Below are 18,003 nucleotides of genomic sequence, written 5' to 3'. Positions count from 1 at the left end.
AGAGCCTAGGCTCCATGGTTCTCTCTTATCATCTGGAGAACCTTGGTTAGTAGGCCTTCTGTTCTTGGGAGAATGTGATTAAATCTACAGGCTCTCTTCCTTAGAGAAGCTTCCTCCTCACCACAAAACTTGGTGTATAATTTCAGGAGATGGGCCAAGCTAAGATTTGCTCATTTTAACAGACAAATGACCCATTTTAAAATGAACAAAAGGGAGTAAAGGGGAATTGTATACCATCACCAATTATCCTAGACACTATCAGGCGTAAATGAGGAATTCTGGATTGAATTCATCATGGCAGGCTGGGTTGTGCAATTTCCGAAATCTGACAGACCTAGATCCTGCCACTTTCCAACTCCTGGAACCTGGACTAGCCATTAAAATGAGAGAGAGAGAGAGAGAGAGAGAGAGAGAGAGAGAGAGAAACAGAGAAACAGATTCTTAACCATAGAGAACAAACTGATGGTTACCAGAGCAGAGGGGGTGGGAGGAATGGGTGAAAGAGGTGACAGGGATGGAGGGCACTTGTGATGAGCTCCCGGTCTTTGTATGGAAGTGCTGAATTATACACCTGAAACTAATATTACATTGTATGTGAACTAGACTGGAATTAAAATAAAAACTTCAAAAAAAGAAAAAAATGCTCACTCTTGGTTTCCATGTCCATAAAATGGGCATAAAAGCAGTCTCTCTCTCATGGGACTGTTTTGAAGCTTACAAAAGCTGAAGCATGCACACCTCCCCTAAAACCTGAGGACAAGCAAATTGTGCTGGGGAGTGTAGGGATTAAGCAAAAATAGGCATTCTAAGCCTTAAAATATTACAAAATAACCTACAGATTATGCAGTAAGCACCTTCATGGAAGTCAGGCTTGCCGCTCTCCTAATCAACAAAAAGTACTGCTTTGTTCATTTACCTTCATCTTGTCCCACGATAAACTTGTGTGTCTTCAGCAAATTGGATCTCATTCTGGTTAACTGGTCTAAAAGACCTCTACGTGGAATATCATAAGCATTTCTATATGTCTGAGGTTTCAAATCCTATTCAAAAGGGAAGAAATAATTTCAGTCACTCCTGGGGCTTTTGACATCGAAAGTGTCATTCTTACTCTCTTAAAATCTTAGTGAAGAGAACGACAGTCAATATAACTAACTGTAGTAGAAATTGGCCGGTGGCCAATTTGCCTTCGATGGCCTTTTTCTGAATTCCAGTACGCCCACAAAATATTCAAAGCACTGGGAATATCCTTTTCCAAGTATGTCAGCTGGCCCGGCCCATTCTGCCTAACGTGGACCTCCTCTCTGGGAAATCGTGGGTCCAGGGGTCCCGGCAGGGCTGGCCAAGACTCTCTCACAGATGCTCTGTTGCCCGAGACTCCTCAAACCCGATCCTCTTCCTTGTCCTCTCCTCTCACAGGTGCCAGGGGAGCAGTACGACCTGAAGGCTCTCCCTGTCTACTCCTGTCCTCTCGCCCCTTTATCCTTCCCAGACATTACCCACCCCTCTCCGCCGAACGTATCTTGTACATTTAATTCCATATCGGCGTCTGTGGGCAAGACAATTCCTAGACTGGTCCATATGGATAACCATGAAGTCCAAAACAGGATCGTAATCATTTCAAAATTAAAGTAATATGACATAAATGTTTCTGACGAGTTCAAACAAACATGAACGATTTATGTCACAGTTTACCTTGTTTAAGAGCCCTAACTGGAAGCCAGCAAATTCTTTGGTATTCAATTCTGTCAGTCTTGGTGCACTTTCCCCTATGATTTCTTTCAATAGTTTTCTAAAATTTTTACTGTGAGTCATGGACACGCCACCTCCAGAATGGTTTTTCACTTTGATTCCAATTTCCTGGGGAGGTTTCTTCCCCACGGATGCTAGTATTCGTTCTGACTCTAGTTTGGTCTAAAATGAAAGTACATAGTATGTTAAGAAAAGATCTACATTATCATGGTTGTTTTCACTACTTAAGAAAGGTAATACTTTAAGAACCCCACAGAAGAATTTTTCAATCGTAAATCATAGAAAAACTGATAATTAAATATTTCCCTGTGCATAGCAAACAGGGAGGGGGCCTAGAAAGGTAAATGACTTACTACATTTTTTTTTCCTCTCGTCTAGTGTCAAAATTATGATTGAATCATGGAGAGAATGGAAACTGTGGCTAAGACTTCCATTCACAGACATTTAAAATCACATTTTGTTGCTGTAGAATCTAGTCTAAGTCAACGTATTTATTTCAGACCCAGACATAAAGGTTTAAGACTCTGTATTTACAAACATAAACTAGTGCTAAAATTCGGATTACATAGATTGGCATCACATCTGGAAAAAATTATATTGTTTATTTCTAATATCGGACCACCCCCCAAAAAGTAATGCTTAATTTAATAAACATTACCACATAAATAATATGTAATGTGTATTCAGTAAGTTTCTAGCTAACTTACAAAAAAATCCTCTTACTAGACACTGTTAAACCACATTGATAAATATTGCTTGACAGTGTACTGGGCACATTTTGTGATTTACATACATCTGAGATGGTTCAAGGAACACTGGCGACATAGCTATTAAATTAGTAATTAAATTAGTAATTGGAGTGATTATAAATTAGTAATAATCTTTTCTTTTTCTCTAAAAGAAGGAATCCCACCAATGCCCCGTAAGCCCAAAAGAATTTTGAGTTTCTTATGATTAGGTCGGAGATATTCGCTAATTCTCACTATGATTGGAACTAAGTACGTTTATTATTTTTCCAAAAAACTAAGTCATGAAATAAGGGAGAAGAGCAAATGAAGGGCCTGTTTCCAGAAATCGTTCCGAAATCTCATTTGAAAAACTACACAAACAACATGTCCCAGAGGTCCCAGAACTTGCATGAGTTTCAACTCTGCTCTCTATTCTTCCTTGTGGCCATACCCTGCTGACACAGCCTTAAAGGCCTAAGGTAGACATCAAATAAAAAATATATATAAATCAACAGGTCAATCAGTCAATAAATAACCAAAACAAAACATTAACAACAACAAAAATCTATTAGAGGAAAGGGGGTCGTGGGGACACTCGGTAGACCAGAAATCTAGGTTTGCCTTTACTTTCTTTCGCATTTATGAGCATGCTGGCCAGGTAGGAGCTGGTAAGCCTCAGACCATCCTTCTGTCTGTGCCAGGTCCTCGCAAGGTGTGTCAGCATCCCCAACTGTGGAGTCATTTGGGTTCTTTAGTGACATCTGACACTCTTTGGCTTACTACTATCTGTCTCCTACAGGCCCAACTTCCAAACGTATCTGCCTTAAAGCCTGACGGCCACTGCAAATGCTAGTACTGCTCCCTACCTGGGAATACCCTTGTGCAGAAGAAGAAAGTAAAAAGGCTGCATCGATTGGTCATATAACATAACACATTTGTGTGGCAGTAAAGCTCTAACTCAGTAGCTCTCAAATATTTCCATCCTGCAAGAATGGGCTAGGTAGAGGTGAGAAGTATGATAAGTAGGGGTGAGTGGAGGATGAGGTACTAATAGTGGGGCAGGCAAGGGACAAGGTGAATAATGGTAAATGAGGTGGGGGTATAAAGGAACAGATGGAGGGCAAGAAGAGAGGAGGTTGAACTCCACTCTTCAGGTCTCCTTGGGGCCTATCACCCTCCAGCAATGAGGAACACTGGTCTCATCTCCCCGTCTCCAAGAAAAGGCATCTGGATATTTATTGCCTAAACACGAATGTCAGGCAAGACGTTGAACCACCACACCATGCCTCCGTGTGCTGACCTAAAAAAAGGGGGGGGTGCTCTAGCCCAGCGTGACTTAAGGAGAAACTAGGTTGAGGACAGACAAAATGTGACCCATGAGATAATTTTACTAAGCCTCTGCCCCTCTTAGGCCACAAGATATCAACCAGCTTGTGGGTAGCACAAACTGGCGAGCGAAAGGAGAAATGGCACAGCATCCAATGACACTGACAGACCCTTAACTGCAGTTTAATGGTGAAGCTAGAAGCCATAGAGAATCACATTATTACTAATCCATAAAGTGGAGAAATAGATACACATTTAATTTGAAAAATTACAATTACACTAAAGAATAAGGAAATGCACTTCTGAGGGCAAAGGATTTTTGTTTGTTTGTTTTTACCAATACTACCTGTTGGCTGAGTTTTTTAAGGTAAGAGATAACACTGTAACTAAGTCCACAATCTAAATTATCTGATATCAGATTTGGAGCTCCCATCATCCTTAGTGCTTTCTTTAATGGCTATAAGGAAACAAAATACACAACAGTAAGAATAGAATAAATCTTAAAATACTCAAAGTTCAGTTATAAGGGGCAAAGGGACATGATTCATTTCTTAGAAGTCAAGGTGCTGCACATAAAACCAAACATGGAACATTAAAAAGTGGCAATGAATATAGCAGAGGAGTAAGGAGCAGAAAGTAACAAAATCAGAAGAGAGTGGGAGAAGAAGAGCAAGAAACAGCAAATTCAAACAGGTAAATTGCTTTCAGGCTTAATTCCCAAATCATAAAATCATTTCATATTGCATTTTATCGTGCACCCCGTTCCTGCCATGGTAAATACTAACACACCCCAATTTCTCCTCCCAGTGACACCACTGGTACCCTTTAAGATTCTGCCTTTTCACCTCTAGAAACTTGGCCAAAAGTTTGCCACATCTGCCTCTGAAATGATTTTGATCATCTTGATTTCGATTACACGACCAGTTCAAAATCATCATGACTGTTTTTCCCCAAATTGTAGAAACCCAAACGAGGCCAAGTAGCTTTTTGTTCTTTTTGGATTCCCCTCCCCCAACCAGTGCCCCTGCTTCGTGCTGTGTCTCGGACACATTTACCAGGCAGTACGTCAACATATGGCCTTCAGAGTTGTTTTTCAGAGGAAAACCCCATATTGAAAATTTCTAGAGTTAAAAAGGGAAGTTGGTATCATACATGAGTCCAGACCTATTTTTCTTAAGTCCCCAAATCCCACTTTCATAAGGTTACTTTAATAAGAGAAACATAGATAGACGTGTTGTTTTAAAAAATAACCATGGCAGTTAAAGGCAATAAAATAAAGAAACAATTTTCTTCCACATAATTTGAGAAGACAGTGGCGACACAAATATTTAGCAATAAAAATATCGAGCTTATTTCAAGGGTCCAGTGTTTGGTTCACTGACATTTCTGGTGACAAGAATCATCATTGATACAGCTAATGCATATATACACATAAATACATACTAATAAGTAGTACGGAGGCAGAGTTTTTAAGTAGCTGTCAAAAGCCTGTCGCCACTTCAGATTTGGCTTAAGCTTGTGAACTTTAAACAAGTCATCTGTAAGAGAAAAACCAAACAAAGTATGACGTGATTCCAGTCCTAAATTCCAAGAGCTAAATCAAGCAACCTGCATCTGCTATATCGTTTCCTAGACATCTCAACTTTTAATTACATTAGATGAACCTCTCATTGATCTGATTGTCTTGTTTGGTACTATTTACCAAAATTATATGGAGTGTTTTTCTAGAAAAAAAAATTCTCAGGTTAGATATTCCTCTGCCATCTGTGAAGCTACGTAAAATGTAATATTTAAGCCCTGACTCCGATCCACACGTGAAATATCTTTCTGACCCGTTACATATTGGTAACATGACTGTACTAATTTTCACCTGAGGGGGAATCCATGGTCACTGGTTGACGGAATATTTTTTTATTCGAATGGAGGGTGTTAAAGCAACAACAAGGACAAAACCCCGGAATCACAGAGACAGAGAACAGATCAGTGGCAGCCAGAGGCGGGGTGGGGGTGTAGGGAGTAGGCGAAATGGCTGAAAGTGATCAAATGGTACAAACTTCCAGTTACAAAATAAGTAAGTCCTGGGGGATGTCACGTACAGCATGGTGACTCTAGTTAATGATACTGTATTGCGTATTTGCAAGCTGCTAAGACGGTAGATCTTAAAATTTCTCATCGCAAGAAATTTGTGATCACGCGTTGTGATGGATGTGAACTAGTGTCCGCAGTGTTCTTTTCACAGTATGTACAAAGACTGACTCATTAACATTGCGCACGGGAAACTAACGTTATGTGTCGATTATATGTCAATAATTAATAAATAAATAAACGGAGGGTGTTGTAAAGAGACTTTACAAAAGCAAAGCCTCTAACTTCCAGGCAACGACAGCGAGCTCTAAATTATGCTTTGGATTCGCCTTCATCAGCCTATACTTTGTATAGTCCTATTCCCCGCCCTCCTTCATTTCTTCCGTTTCAGGGGTCAGGCATTTCAAGCCAAACGTTGGGTTGGGTCTGTCAAATATTAGCTAACAATTAGGTCATGGCACTAGCACAAGCTAGTGGAGATGTTAGGTTGGAGTTCGAAACTCTGTACAACTAAATATGTTTCTTGAATACCATGTGCGTTAATACCCCTAAAGATACTGTCCTTAAATAAGCGGACATCCCCTCTACCTTTTTCAAACTTAAATTTAATTGTTTCCATAATCTAAATGCATATAGACACTACAGGAAAATTGCCAAACCATGTCATTATTTCCTTCTGAGGGTATGAAAAAATATTTTTTATATATTAATTCAAAATTGGTATCGCCAGACATCAACAGGAACCTGCCGCACTTAATACAAATGCCAAAGATATTTTAAATTCATCTTCTATTTTGTTTCTTCAGGTTTCATTGGCTCTTATCCAAAAAAATCCAAATGCTTTACTTCCAAGGACAAAAGCATCCCTATGCCATATGCATGATTTCTCTACAAATAGGCCTATTCTTTGAAATGCTGAATTACTTTAGTTAAGAAAAGCAACTACGCATTTTCTTCCTTTTACTGCTATAATAAAGTATTCACCCCTGCTGAAACTAATTTAAATGAATTTACAAAGTCATAAAATGTGGGTCTTCTGTTCTTTTGGTGCAGGGTAGAAAGAACAAAGAAAAACAGATCTGAAGAGATTTCTGGCTCATTGTAACATGCAGGTCCTTTAAAGACCATTCATATCTTGACAGAAAGGAACGAGAGACGGTGGAAATATGCTGTTATACTTGGGTCTTTATGTGGAGTCTGTTGGGAATTAAGCAGATTTTTGGAAACTGACAAATTGAAATACCACAAGACTGGGGAGACATTTAGATATAAATAGATTAGATAATGAGAGTCAAGAATAGTCTTAGAATTTCAAACAATGCCGATTGCAATGATTCCACCAATTAGTCTAATTTAGTCTAATTATTTCTTGTCGGGAGTTTTTGAAACGGGGGAGGAAGAAAGAGAATGTTCCACAGTCTCGATTAAGGGTAGACAGCTACTGGGGTAAGGCTGCTTGAGTCACATTCTCCGCGGGGCAGGAAATGATTTCCATGGCGTTAGGTTGTATTAGGACAGGACAGTGAAGATGTCATAAACACTCAGCGAGTCAACGTTTGAAAGACAAAGAGATCAGAGTGTAGGAGAGTAAAGTGATACTACCCACACCTCAAAAACTACTAACATTTTCCCTTCCATTCATTTCTCCCCATTTCCCGCTGCAAAAAAAGGGGGAGGGGAGAGGTGGCTCAGCCACACACTCAGCAGAGTGAGCTTTGAGAAACCACTTCGCCTTCTTGTGCCTCCGTTTCTTTTTGTTCTCCTGATTGGAACACTGGTCTTAATATGGAGCTGAATTTTATTTTTTACACAAATCTCAGTTCTTAATTAAAAAAACAAACAAACGGGGCAGGCACCTGGGTGGCGCAGTCAGTTGAGCATCTGACTTTTGGTTTTGGCTCAGGTTGTGATCTCAGGGTCGTGAGATAGAGCCCCGTGCAGGGCTCTGTACTCAATGGGGAGTCTCCTTGGATTTCTCGCTCCCTCTGCCCCTCCCCCCACACTCTCTCTGTCTCTCTAAAATAAATAAATAAATACTCTTAAAAAAAACGGGCGAACTGAATGTGGTATAGCTGAGGAAAAAAAGTTGCTACGGATGTCTTAATTTCTGTAGTTATTGGCCCTCGATAGAAAAAAAGCTCTCCTTATTGAGAGATAGTCTTCTTGCCAACTGTGATATTCTGGTTACCACCCTACCGACATGATTCTCATGATGGCTCATTGATCCAATTAAGCCTCACTTATCCATTCCAGGTAAGTTTTAGTGCTTAAATAATTAAACTTCTGTTAACTACTTTTGACGGAAATCTTGAATCAATAAAGAAAAAAAACCAAGGGTGACCTTTAGGGACAGTTATCATATTATGCAGTAATACAGTGATGTTTCTGGGCATTAGGAAGTGTATGTGACTTAACTTGCCTTTTTACTAAATGCCCTGCCCAACAAATTGCAAAACTGTCCTATATCTTTATATAATGTCCTTCATATGGAATAGCAGTGCCTTCAAGAGCTATGAAAATAACATAGATATCAATAATGACAATAGTAATGATAATGCTAAGAGCATTATTGAGCAGTTACTATTTGCAATTTAACTGCATTAATTCATTTAATCCCAACTAAATGCCTTTGGGATACGTACTATCATTACGCCCATTTTACAGATGAAGTAAGTAAGGCACAGAGAAGCTATATACCTTATCCAAGGTCAAAAAGCTAGCAAACGGCAGAGCCAGGATCCATATGAGGGCAGCTACGCTCTACAGTCCATACTCTTCTTTTTTTAAGATTTATTTGTTTCTTTATTTGAGAGAGGGGAAAGGGACAGAGGGAGAGTGGGAGAGAGAGAATCACAAGCAGATTCCCCACTGAGCGAGGAGCCTGACACGGGGCTCGATCCCATGACCCTGAGATCATGACCTGAGCCGAGATCATGACCTGAGCTGAAATCATGAGTTGGACACTTAACTGACAGAGCCACCCAGGCGCCGCTCTACAGTGCATACTCTTCACACTATGGGGCTACACAACCCAGAAAGCGAAGTAATGGTGGAAATGTTGAGAGTGTCTTTTTCAGAACTCAACACAAAACCTAAGTTTGGGATTCGGGGGCACAAGGACCTCCAGCCTCTAAGGGTGTGAAAACTCCTGTGCTCCCTGGGAAGACACAGCTTACAGAAAAGCCTGGAAATGGATATTTAAAGGCAAAGGGCAGAATGGGAACTGAGTCAAGGACAGACTGACCCTCAGATGGATGCGTGGCATGGGGGAAGGGGGAGGGATCAAAGATGCCAATGGGTTTCTGGCTTGGGATGTTTGCAGAGGGATGTTGATGCTCTAGGCAGGGTTGGATCCTTGGTGTCAGAGGTTAAGGAGGACCAGGGACAGATGGGGCACATGTACCTCTTGTGACAGAAGCCATTGCAGGGAGAAGGGGAACTTGGCATTTGGGGAAGAGGCAGACTGACGGGTGACCAAGCAGACAGTGCTGGGAGTTGACCTTACCTAGTGCTGGGGAGTGTGAGAGTGGGCATCACGTGGCTACTTAGGCACAGCAGGTGCAAAAAGGAAGGCCTGGATGCTTCCTCTTAACCTTTATGCCATGTCCACATCTGACTTCTATTACCCGCAAGACCAAAAGCCCAGGCTTAGAGGGCGGGTCTCGCTATTGTGAAGAGCTGTGCATCTCAATTTCTACTGGGAGAGCAGCTACCCTGGTTAGGGGCACTTTCACATAATAAGCCCTGCAGTAATAAGGTCACCTCAATGGAGACCACATGGGGAGAAGTAGTGAGGAACTCCTACTTCTCCCAGCCAGGGAGGTATCATTCTAGTGAGGATCCAGAACCCCCACCCCACCCCCACAGCAGTAACGAGGAGCCCCTCCCTTTGAGTGTCAACAGAGGCCAAGTGGGGAACCTGGACTTCTACCCCCTCCCGGCACTAACCAAGGCAGTACCCTGCAAACTCTGCCAGGAGTGAGAGAGGAAGCTGAACCAGAAGGCTTAAATAAGATCGAGACTCCTAACATAATGCTGAAAAGGCACAGGAGTCAACTGAAAATCCCTCAACGTACCAAGAACGAGGAAGATCTCACGACACATTCAAAAGACCATCAAGAGATGCCAACACCAAAATGACCGAGACATTAAAAATATCCAATAAAGATGTAAAAGGAGCCAGCATAAAAAAGGTTTCAACAAGCAATTATAAACTGGTGTGACACAAATGAGAAAACAGAAAGCCTCATCAAAGAAAGAGAAAGGAAAAAGCAGAAGATATAAAGAAGAACCCAATGGAAATCTCAGAACTGAGAAATACAATAACCAAAATAAAAAGCTCAACGGATGGGCTCAAAAGCACAACGGAGGGGACAGAGGAAATAATCAGTAAACTGGAAAAGAGAACAGGAGAAATCACCCAGTCTGAATAACAGAAAACAGACACACACACACACACACACACACACACACACACACACCCGCGAAAATGACCAGGTCTAAGATTTGAAAATCTTTCCCCGTTCCGTAGCTTGCCTTTTCACTCTGCTAATTATGGCCTTTGCTGCACAAAAGCTTTTAAGTTTGATGATTTTATTTATTTATTTAATTGACAGAGAGAGACAGCAAGAGAGGGAACACAAGAGGGGACTGGGAGAGGGAGAAGCAGGCTTCCCGCGGAGCAGGGAGCCCGATGCGGGGCTCGATCCCAGGACCCCGGGATCATGACCTGAGCCGAAGGCAGACGCTTAATGACTGAGCCACCCAGGTGCCCCTATTTCTTTTTTTTTAATTTCCAGTTTTTATTTTAATTCCAGTTAGTGAACATACAGTGTTATATTCATTTCAGGTATAGAATGTAGTGATTCAACACTTGCATACACACCCGGTGTTCATCACAAGTGGACTCCTTAGTGCCCATCCCCTCTTTCCCCCATGTCCCTGCTCCTTCCTTCTGGTGACCAGCAGTGTGTTCTCTATGGTTAAGAGTCTGTTTCTTGGTTTGCCTCTCTGTCTTTTTTTCCTTTTGCTCATTTGTTTTGTTTCTTAAATTCCACATAGGTGTGAAATCATATGGTATTTGCCTTTCTCTGGCTTATTTCGCTTAGCCTTATACTCTCTAGGTGTATCCATGTAGTTGCAAAGGGCAAGGTTTCATTTTTGATGGCTGAGTAATATCCCATTGTGTACACATACCACCTCTTCTTTATCCATTCACCCATCGATGGCCACTTGGGCTGCTTCCAGATCTTGGCCATTGTAAATAATGCTGCCAGAAACATAGGGGTGCACGGATCCCTCTGAATTAGCGTTCTTGTAGTCTTTGGGTAAATATCCAGTAGTGCAATTACTGGATCATAGGGCCATTCTATTTTTAACTTTTTTTTTTCTATTTTTAACTTTTTGAGGAATCTCTATACTGTCTTCCCCAGTGGCTGCACCAGCGTTATTCCTTACGACTGCATGCGAATCTACAGTTACCTGAAAATAAAATGTCATCTTAAAAAATAGAAAAATAATACCATTAACAGTCAAAGTGGAGATTATCTAATCTTTCACTTTATAGCTGGGAGAACTGAAGTCACAAAGGGTGAGAAATAGGTGAAAATAAGTGAAATAGGTCGGACCGAGAAACAGAAAAACCGTATGATTTCACTCATATGTGGAATCTAAAAACACAAAACAAATGAATAAACAAACAGAAAGCAGAATCAGACCTATAAATCCAGAGAACAAGCTGATGGCTGCCAGAGGGGAGGGGGGTGAGGGGTGGGGGTGAAATGGGTGAAGGGGCATGGGAGGTGCAGGCTTCCAGTTATGGAATGAGGAAGTCACGGGGCTGAAAGGCACAGCATAGGGAACGTCGAGAATGGTGTTGTAACAGTGCTGTATGGGGACAGAGGGCAGCCACACTTGTGGGGAGCACGGCATAAGGTATAGACTTGTCCAATCACTATGTTGTACACCTGAAACTAATGTAACATTGTGTGTCAGCTACCCCCATGTAAAAACATTTTTTAAGAAATCATTAACTAATAAATCTATTTGAACTTATAAAATAATTTAAACAAATCCACAAAATATAGGTACTTTCTATTGGTACCCTTATTAATCTCAAAGACATAACCTATATTTTGTATCAATGACAATCACCTTTGAGAGGACATTTTGAGAGTGGACTAAGAAAGTCGGTAGACTATATACAAAATAATCACGCTAATCCATTTATAATGACCCATTCTTAACCTGCTTAACTTGCAACATTTGAAAGAATTGTTCTTTTCAGGACATGTAGTACAAACACTACTTATAGCACTAAAAATCTTACGCTTTTAATGACTACATGAAAACTCAAAGGTTGAAACTTTTTGCAAAAATTAAGAAACCCCATCGAATAAAAATGATCCCAACTTTACAACTAGAAGGATACCTACCACATGGTATGACTATATTGCTCCAAACAGATGCGGCTCTTTCAATGAGAAAAAAAAAAAATCTCTACACACATTTTCAGTGATATCTCGGTAGCAGCTTCTGGAGTCGCTCCTTGTAGAATTTTACCATGGAAACGACAGCTGCTCCGACTACAGTGATTGCAGAATTGACGCTCGCACCTAGTTCCTTAACTTGCCTATAACACAGATGCCTCCGGAACATTTAAGATGCTTTTATGGGGGGGCGCCTGGGTGGCTCAGTCGGTTAAGCGACTGCCTTCGGCTCAGGTCATGATCCTGGAGTCCCGGGATCGAGTCCCGCATCGGGCTCCCTGCTCGGCGGGGAGTCTGCTTCTCCCTCTGACCCTCCTCCCTCTCATGCTCTCTGTCTCTCATTCTCTCTGTCTCAAATAAATAAATAAAATCTTTAAAAAAAAAAAAAAAAGATGCTTTTATGGGGGAACGAGTGGGAGCCAATACCCCACACAGAAGCCCTATTTTCTGGAGAAAACCATCAGATTCTTGGAGCATTAACCCCAACCAATGGAATTTTTGGTCCCAAATTAGTCAATGGAAAAGCCAAGTCACTTGAAACGGGGGGCAGGGGGCTGGGGGGCGCGGCGGGGAACGTCAGCACCAGAGGCTAAGTGTCTCTTCGGTCTGATGCAAAAAAACAAAAACAAAAACAAAACAAAACAAAACCGAAGTAACAAAACGAACAGAACAGAAAACAGTGTGCAAATTCTATCCTTCCAAACCGGTGTTTAGCCTTTTCTATATCCCGATATCAATTATTCTTTGACGACATTTAAAACGCTTAGCCGTTCTCCTATTTTTCATTTCTGTTGCGTTTTAAAGACGACGAAGTGGCATATACTTTACTTACCTAAAAGAGGGAGTAAAACCGGGTAGTTGTACGGCATCACAAAGAGGTTTACACAAGTTAAAGTCGTACTGGCTTTTAAATAACCAAATGGATAGCCAAGTTCATTGTATTTTCCACTGCTGGTAACAAATACCTAAGAACATGAGATCAGACACAGTTATGACAATGAGGATTTTATGTGAAACCAAACTCCCAGCAACGTTCCAGAATGACATCTAAGGCACAGCGTAACTATAATGTAAAAATGGCAATAGCGCTTTTAGCCTGGGGTCCTGTCCAAATAGGCCATACTAAATAAGAACGTTCTGATTGCAATTCTTTATACATTATATTAAGAACTGAAACCGGACTATGCGGTCACCATTCGGAGACCACGGGCTACATCAACAATACCCAAATATTTACTTGGTTAGCACAATGGCAAACGAGGCTGAAATACCACTAAGTGATACCAGCCATGAAAACAAACGGACTCCTCAAAAGAACAAGTGGGGACCAGAGTGGGGACTTGAGAAAAATGGAGCATTTGTCATCGGGTAAATATTTATCGAGTGGCCTATTATGAGCTGGACACCGAGGCAGCAAGGAGATGCTTTGGTTCAATCTGGAAGGCATTTTCTCTTCTAAATGATGCTGGTAGAGCAAACATTCAGTAACGATCAAAACATTAATCTCGGGCGCCTGGGTGGCTCAGTTGGTTAAACGACTGCCTTCGGCTCAGGTCATGATCCTGGAGTCCCGGGATCGAGTCCCGCATGGGGCTCCCTGCTCGGCGGGGAGTCTGCTTCTCCCTCTGACCCTCCTCCCTCTCCTGCTCTCTGTCTCTCATTCTCTCTGTCTCAAATAAATAAATAAAATCTTAAAAAAAAATTAATCTTTATTCCATGTGACTACCATCTTATTCCTCGCTGATGATTCCTGATTATACGGTCAGGTCCCGTACACTCGATATGCTGGGCTGATGTCCTCTGGGTACCATTTTTTCCTCTCTGTTCCCTGTTTCCTCTTTGGCCCAAGTTAGGGCGCCGGTATATACTTTTAGGGACCTAGACCTTTGCCTTTCCCGAAGTCCTTCAGCAGGATCATTGAAGGCAAAAGTCAAACCGTGATGGTGAACAGAATCCATTCACCATGCTAATTCCCGGTACCGGCCATATCACCTACCAGTTGACTAAACTCTTGCTATATTTAGTCGTAGCTAAGAATAAATCTTTCCTGTGTCTTTTGTGACCCCACAAAACAATGAGTCGTGCTGGTGCTATAAAACAGGACTCATCTACTAGATTTCATGTCATAATTTGAACCTTAATAGAAACAAAGAAGTGTAGTAACACATGGTGGATTTCCCCCTATTTCCTAAGTATGTAGAACAGAAGAGGGGGGAAATCATCATAAAGGATTAAAAACGTTACACACAGCCATCGGGGGTCAGGCCTAGGAGGCCCATGAGAGGTGAAACACTGTTTTTTGTTCCTCTCTCCCTTTCTCTCTTTCTTCCCTCCCTCCCTCCCTTCCCTCTCATAAGCCCCCTGAGTTTTTCCAAATTCCTTATCACCTGCAGATTCATAGAATGGGGGGAGGGGGATTCAAAGGGATCATCAGAGACCATCTTGTCTAGAGAAAGTAAGTGGCTGGCCCAGGACCACATTACTGGTGGCAGACGTAGGGTTGGAATCCAGGCTCCATCATGATTTAGCCAAATTTCCTGGCTCCTGGTTCATCTTACTCCTTTTCACTCCCACTAATTCCTTGCCTTCAAATTAAACCAAAGTCACATAAGGTACAGGAGATAGGCATATGGCCTATTTGAGGGGTGGTGCAGGAAGCAAGGGCAGGATGTCTTATGCGCCTCTGGAGAAGCTTTACAAGAAATGTGCTATACAGAAAAGAGGGCTTCTTTTTAGGGAAAAGATATGATTTGTAATTGTATTTGCTTGTGTTGCAAAATTTGTGTCAATCCGTGAAGTCAACCTCCTATCGTGGTTTTGAGTTAACATTCTGTCATCCGTATCTCTACGTTCCTAGCACATTTCCGGGGCATTGTGTCATCAGCACCCAAATCAAGAAATAGAACACAACCAGAAGGAAACCCCTTCATGTCCCTTGCTGGTCACTGCTCTGCACCCCCAAGAGAAACTACCAACCCGACTTCTGACAGAGTCAGCCCGCTTTGCCTCTTTTCGAGTGTAGATAAAATAGAATCACAGGATCTTACACTTTTACATTCTTGCTTCAAGTGTGTTTCTTTTCTCCTACCCAGTTTTAGCATCTTCGGAGAATTTAAGTAGCTTAAAGACAACTAGTAGCAATAATCTCACATTTTAGGATGAAACAGATGGCAGTCTAAAAGTGTTTCTTGCGTAAATAGAAGCTAACAATTACTGATTGCTATATGGTGCCGGCGTTTAGAAATAGAACAAACACACTTCCAGCGCAGGACTTCCTTATTATATCCCAATAAAAGGGCTGTGTGACTGCCATGTCTGGATTTTTACAAACTAATATCCAAAGGTGAGTCTATTAATAAATCAGCAAGCCCTTCCGCCTGAAGTATAATGTTTGGAAGAGCCGGTAACACATGCATTTGCCGCATCCGAGTAAAATCCATGTTACACACACCGATGTGCTTTGTACAGGAAGAGAAGTCTGACTACATGACAGAAACACAAAAGTAGTCTCAGGGGTTATGGGGTTTTTTTTGTGTCAAAAATATCTTGTACACCTGAAACTAATATTATATACTGTACCGTTAACTACCTGGAATTTAAAGAAAAACGTTAAAAAAAAAATTGATCTTGTACTTCCAATCTGTCAAGTTCACACAAAGCCTCAGCTGCAGAAGCCACCTTTGAAACTTCTTAAAAGAATTCCCAGCTCCCAGAGTGGTTACAGACATTTGGCCAACAGGTAAGGGTAAGTACCTGCCAGCAGGTATGGGGAGACTTTCGTTCCAGGATGTACTGAGTTAAGGGTGAAGGTTCAAGTTCATATTTGTCAAAAGGAAGTTTGTCTATTACCATTGGCTCACAATCTACGCAGGAGAACCTCACAACAGGATGAGATGTTCGTGGAGGCTAAAAGACAAGAGGGGAAGATACGGTCCGTTATCAAAGCGAGCTTACATTTCTGACAAATCCGCAACCCCTTCCGTGTTTTGTGAAACCATCGCTGAGATATAGAGCAGTGCTTTGAAAAAGAGGGCATCGCCAACAGCGTCCATCTGGGGAGGGCACAGGGATTCTTTAGCTCTACCATCTACTTGGCATTGGGAGGAGGAAAGGTGAATTAGAACACTCATAACTACAATTTCAGTGAAGTAAAGATGACAAGTGCTTTGAATATGGTTAGGAAGTCATTAATGATCTATAGAATGAACCCCGATTTTCAGATCCACTTTGCAACCTCCAAGCGTGACCTGCCCTTCATTCCTTTGTACCATGAGATTACAGATAGTCCAGATGCTGCTAGCGAAGAAGAAATCCATGAAGCTGTCAAAGGAGCTAATGACAGGGCTAGAGCTACCAACAAGCAAGCAGAAAAACTGTAAAGCCATGGAAAGGGCAAGGCAAGTACCAAAAATGAGCCAGTTACAACACCCAGGACCAGTGGAAATTCCTCACCCCCACAAGCTTGTCTCAGACCAGTTAGAGCCAAGGATGCTTTGGGCGGGCTGCAGAGGTACCAGAGCGGACTGGTAGAGATGAAGAGATGAGGAGATAGGACAAATCCCCAGGACAAGGGTGAGACGTGATGCCCCCTCTTCTTGCCGAGAGATCTCTCAGGCTAATAGGAATATGACAAAACATCTCCGTTTCCCTTATAAAGGGGAAAAACATACTCCTTTGCCTTTGTGATTTACACACCTACAAGATGTTTGAGGAGCTGAGGGAAACAGCCATCAAATGTGCTTTTAAAGCTGGGGGGATGGTAACAGGGGTGATGTGTGGGTTAGCTGGAATTTCTTTCATCCCAGTTTTTCCTGATTTTCATTTTTTTTAATATTTTTACTTATTTGAGAAAGAGAGAGAGAGGGAGAGAGAGCGTGCAAGCATGGGGGGAGGGGCAGACGGAGAGGGACTAGCAGACTCTGCGCTGAGTGTGGAGCCCCACACGGGGCTCGATCCCACGATCCTGAGATCACGACCTGAGCTGAAATCAAGAGTCAGTCACTTAATTGACTGGGCCATCCAGGCACCCCTCCTGATTTTCATTTTAATTAAACCTGAGAAATACTTCTGGCTTCTTTGATTTAAACTGATTTTTAAAAAGCCATAAAGACACAAGTGAAGCCCTGTCACTAGCAATAATGACATAAATCCGTAACTAAAACATTCACTCTGGGGTCTGGAGCTAAGAGCGACTGGGCACTGAGATCTGCCCAGTGTGTCACCTTGGGGCCCTGAGGGAAGGCGGAGGAGATATACCCTCCCCCACAGCAGGGGCGGAAGTGGCTCTTCAGTCCTATATTCTCATGGCATCTCCTGGGAAAAGGAGCCCAGAAAGAGTAATCCAGAAGAAAATACAGTTCATGTCAGAAATTTCTAAAACGCACACAGGATGTAGATTGGCTGAACCAGGACGGTGCTGAACTGAAGGCGTAGTGATCGTTTTGTGCCCCTCCCCCCACACCAGAAGGCTCACTCTGGCCTTTGTGCAGAGGCTTGGGGGAGGAAGATGAAGGGAGAGTGGGCTCCACATGCTTTCCCTCATTAGTAGACACCCCTCTCCCCCCAAAAAAGCCAATTCATCTGGTACTAGGAACAACTACAATGTCAAACCCTCTTCTCCCAAATGC

At 42.1% G+C, this 18,003-nt stretch overlaps 1 protein-coding gene across 7 annotated transcripts in view; it reads right to left on the bottom strand.

Annotated features, from left to right (window-relative positions):
- Positions 1 to 18,003, bottom strand: part of LOC118013283 (integrator complex subunit 6-like) — a 52,904-nt gene that overhangs the window by 7,626 nt on the left and 27,275 nt on the right. For 3 of the 7 annotated variants that reach the window (XM_035009069.1, XM_035009052.1, XM_035009088.1), the window contains 6 exons: positions 16,130 to 16,282; positions 13,209 to 13,341; positions 5,247 to 5,341; positions 4,150 to 4,260; positions 1,693 to 1,911; positions 917 to 1,040 (listed from right to left, as the gene is read on the bottom strand). In XM_035009069.1, the coding sequence (XP_034864960.1) occupies positions 917 to 1,040; positions 1,693 to 1,911; positions 4,150 to 4,260; positions 5,247 to 5,341; positions 13,209 to 13,341; positions 16,130 to 16,282 (835 nt within the window). Of the gene's footprint in view, positions 1 to 916; positions 1,041 to 1,692; positions 1,912 to 2,650; positions 4,261 to 5,246; positions 5,342 to 13,208; positions 13,342 to 16,129; positions 16,283 to 18,003 lie in introns of those variants that run through there. The other 4 variants (XM_035009061.1, XM_035009079.1, XM_035009097.1 and 1 more) reach the window with 3 other exon arrangements.

Source organism: Mirounga leonina, unplaced genomic scaffold (genome assembly GCF_011800145.1).
Source record: "Mirounga leonina isolate KUSES-001 unplaced genomic scaffold, KU_Mleo_1.0 Mir_101664, whole genome shotgun sequence".
In the NCBI taxonomy this organism is placed as follows: Eukaryota; Metazoa; Chordata; class Mammalia; order Carnivora; family Phocidae; genus Mirounga; species Mirounga leonina.
This window is presented reverse-complemented; position numbering and strand designations above follow the sequence as displayed.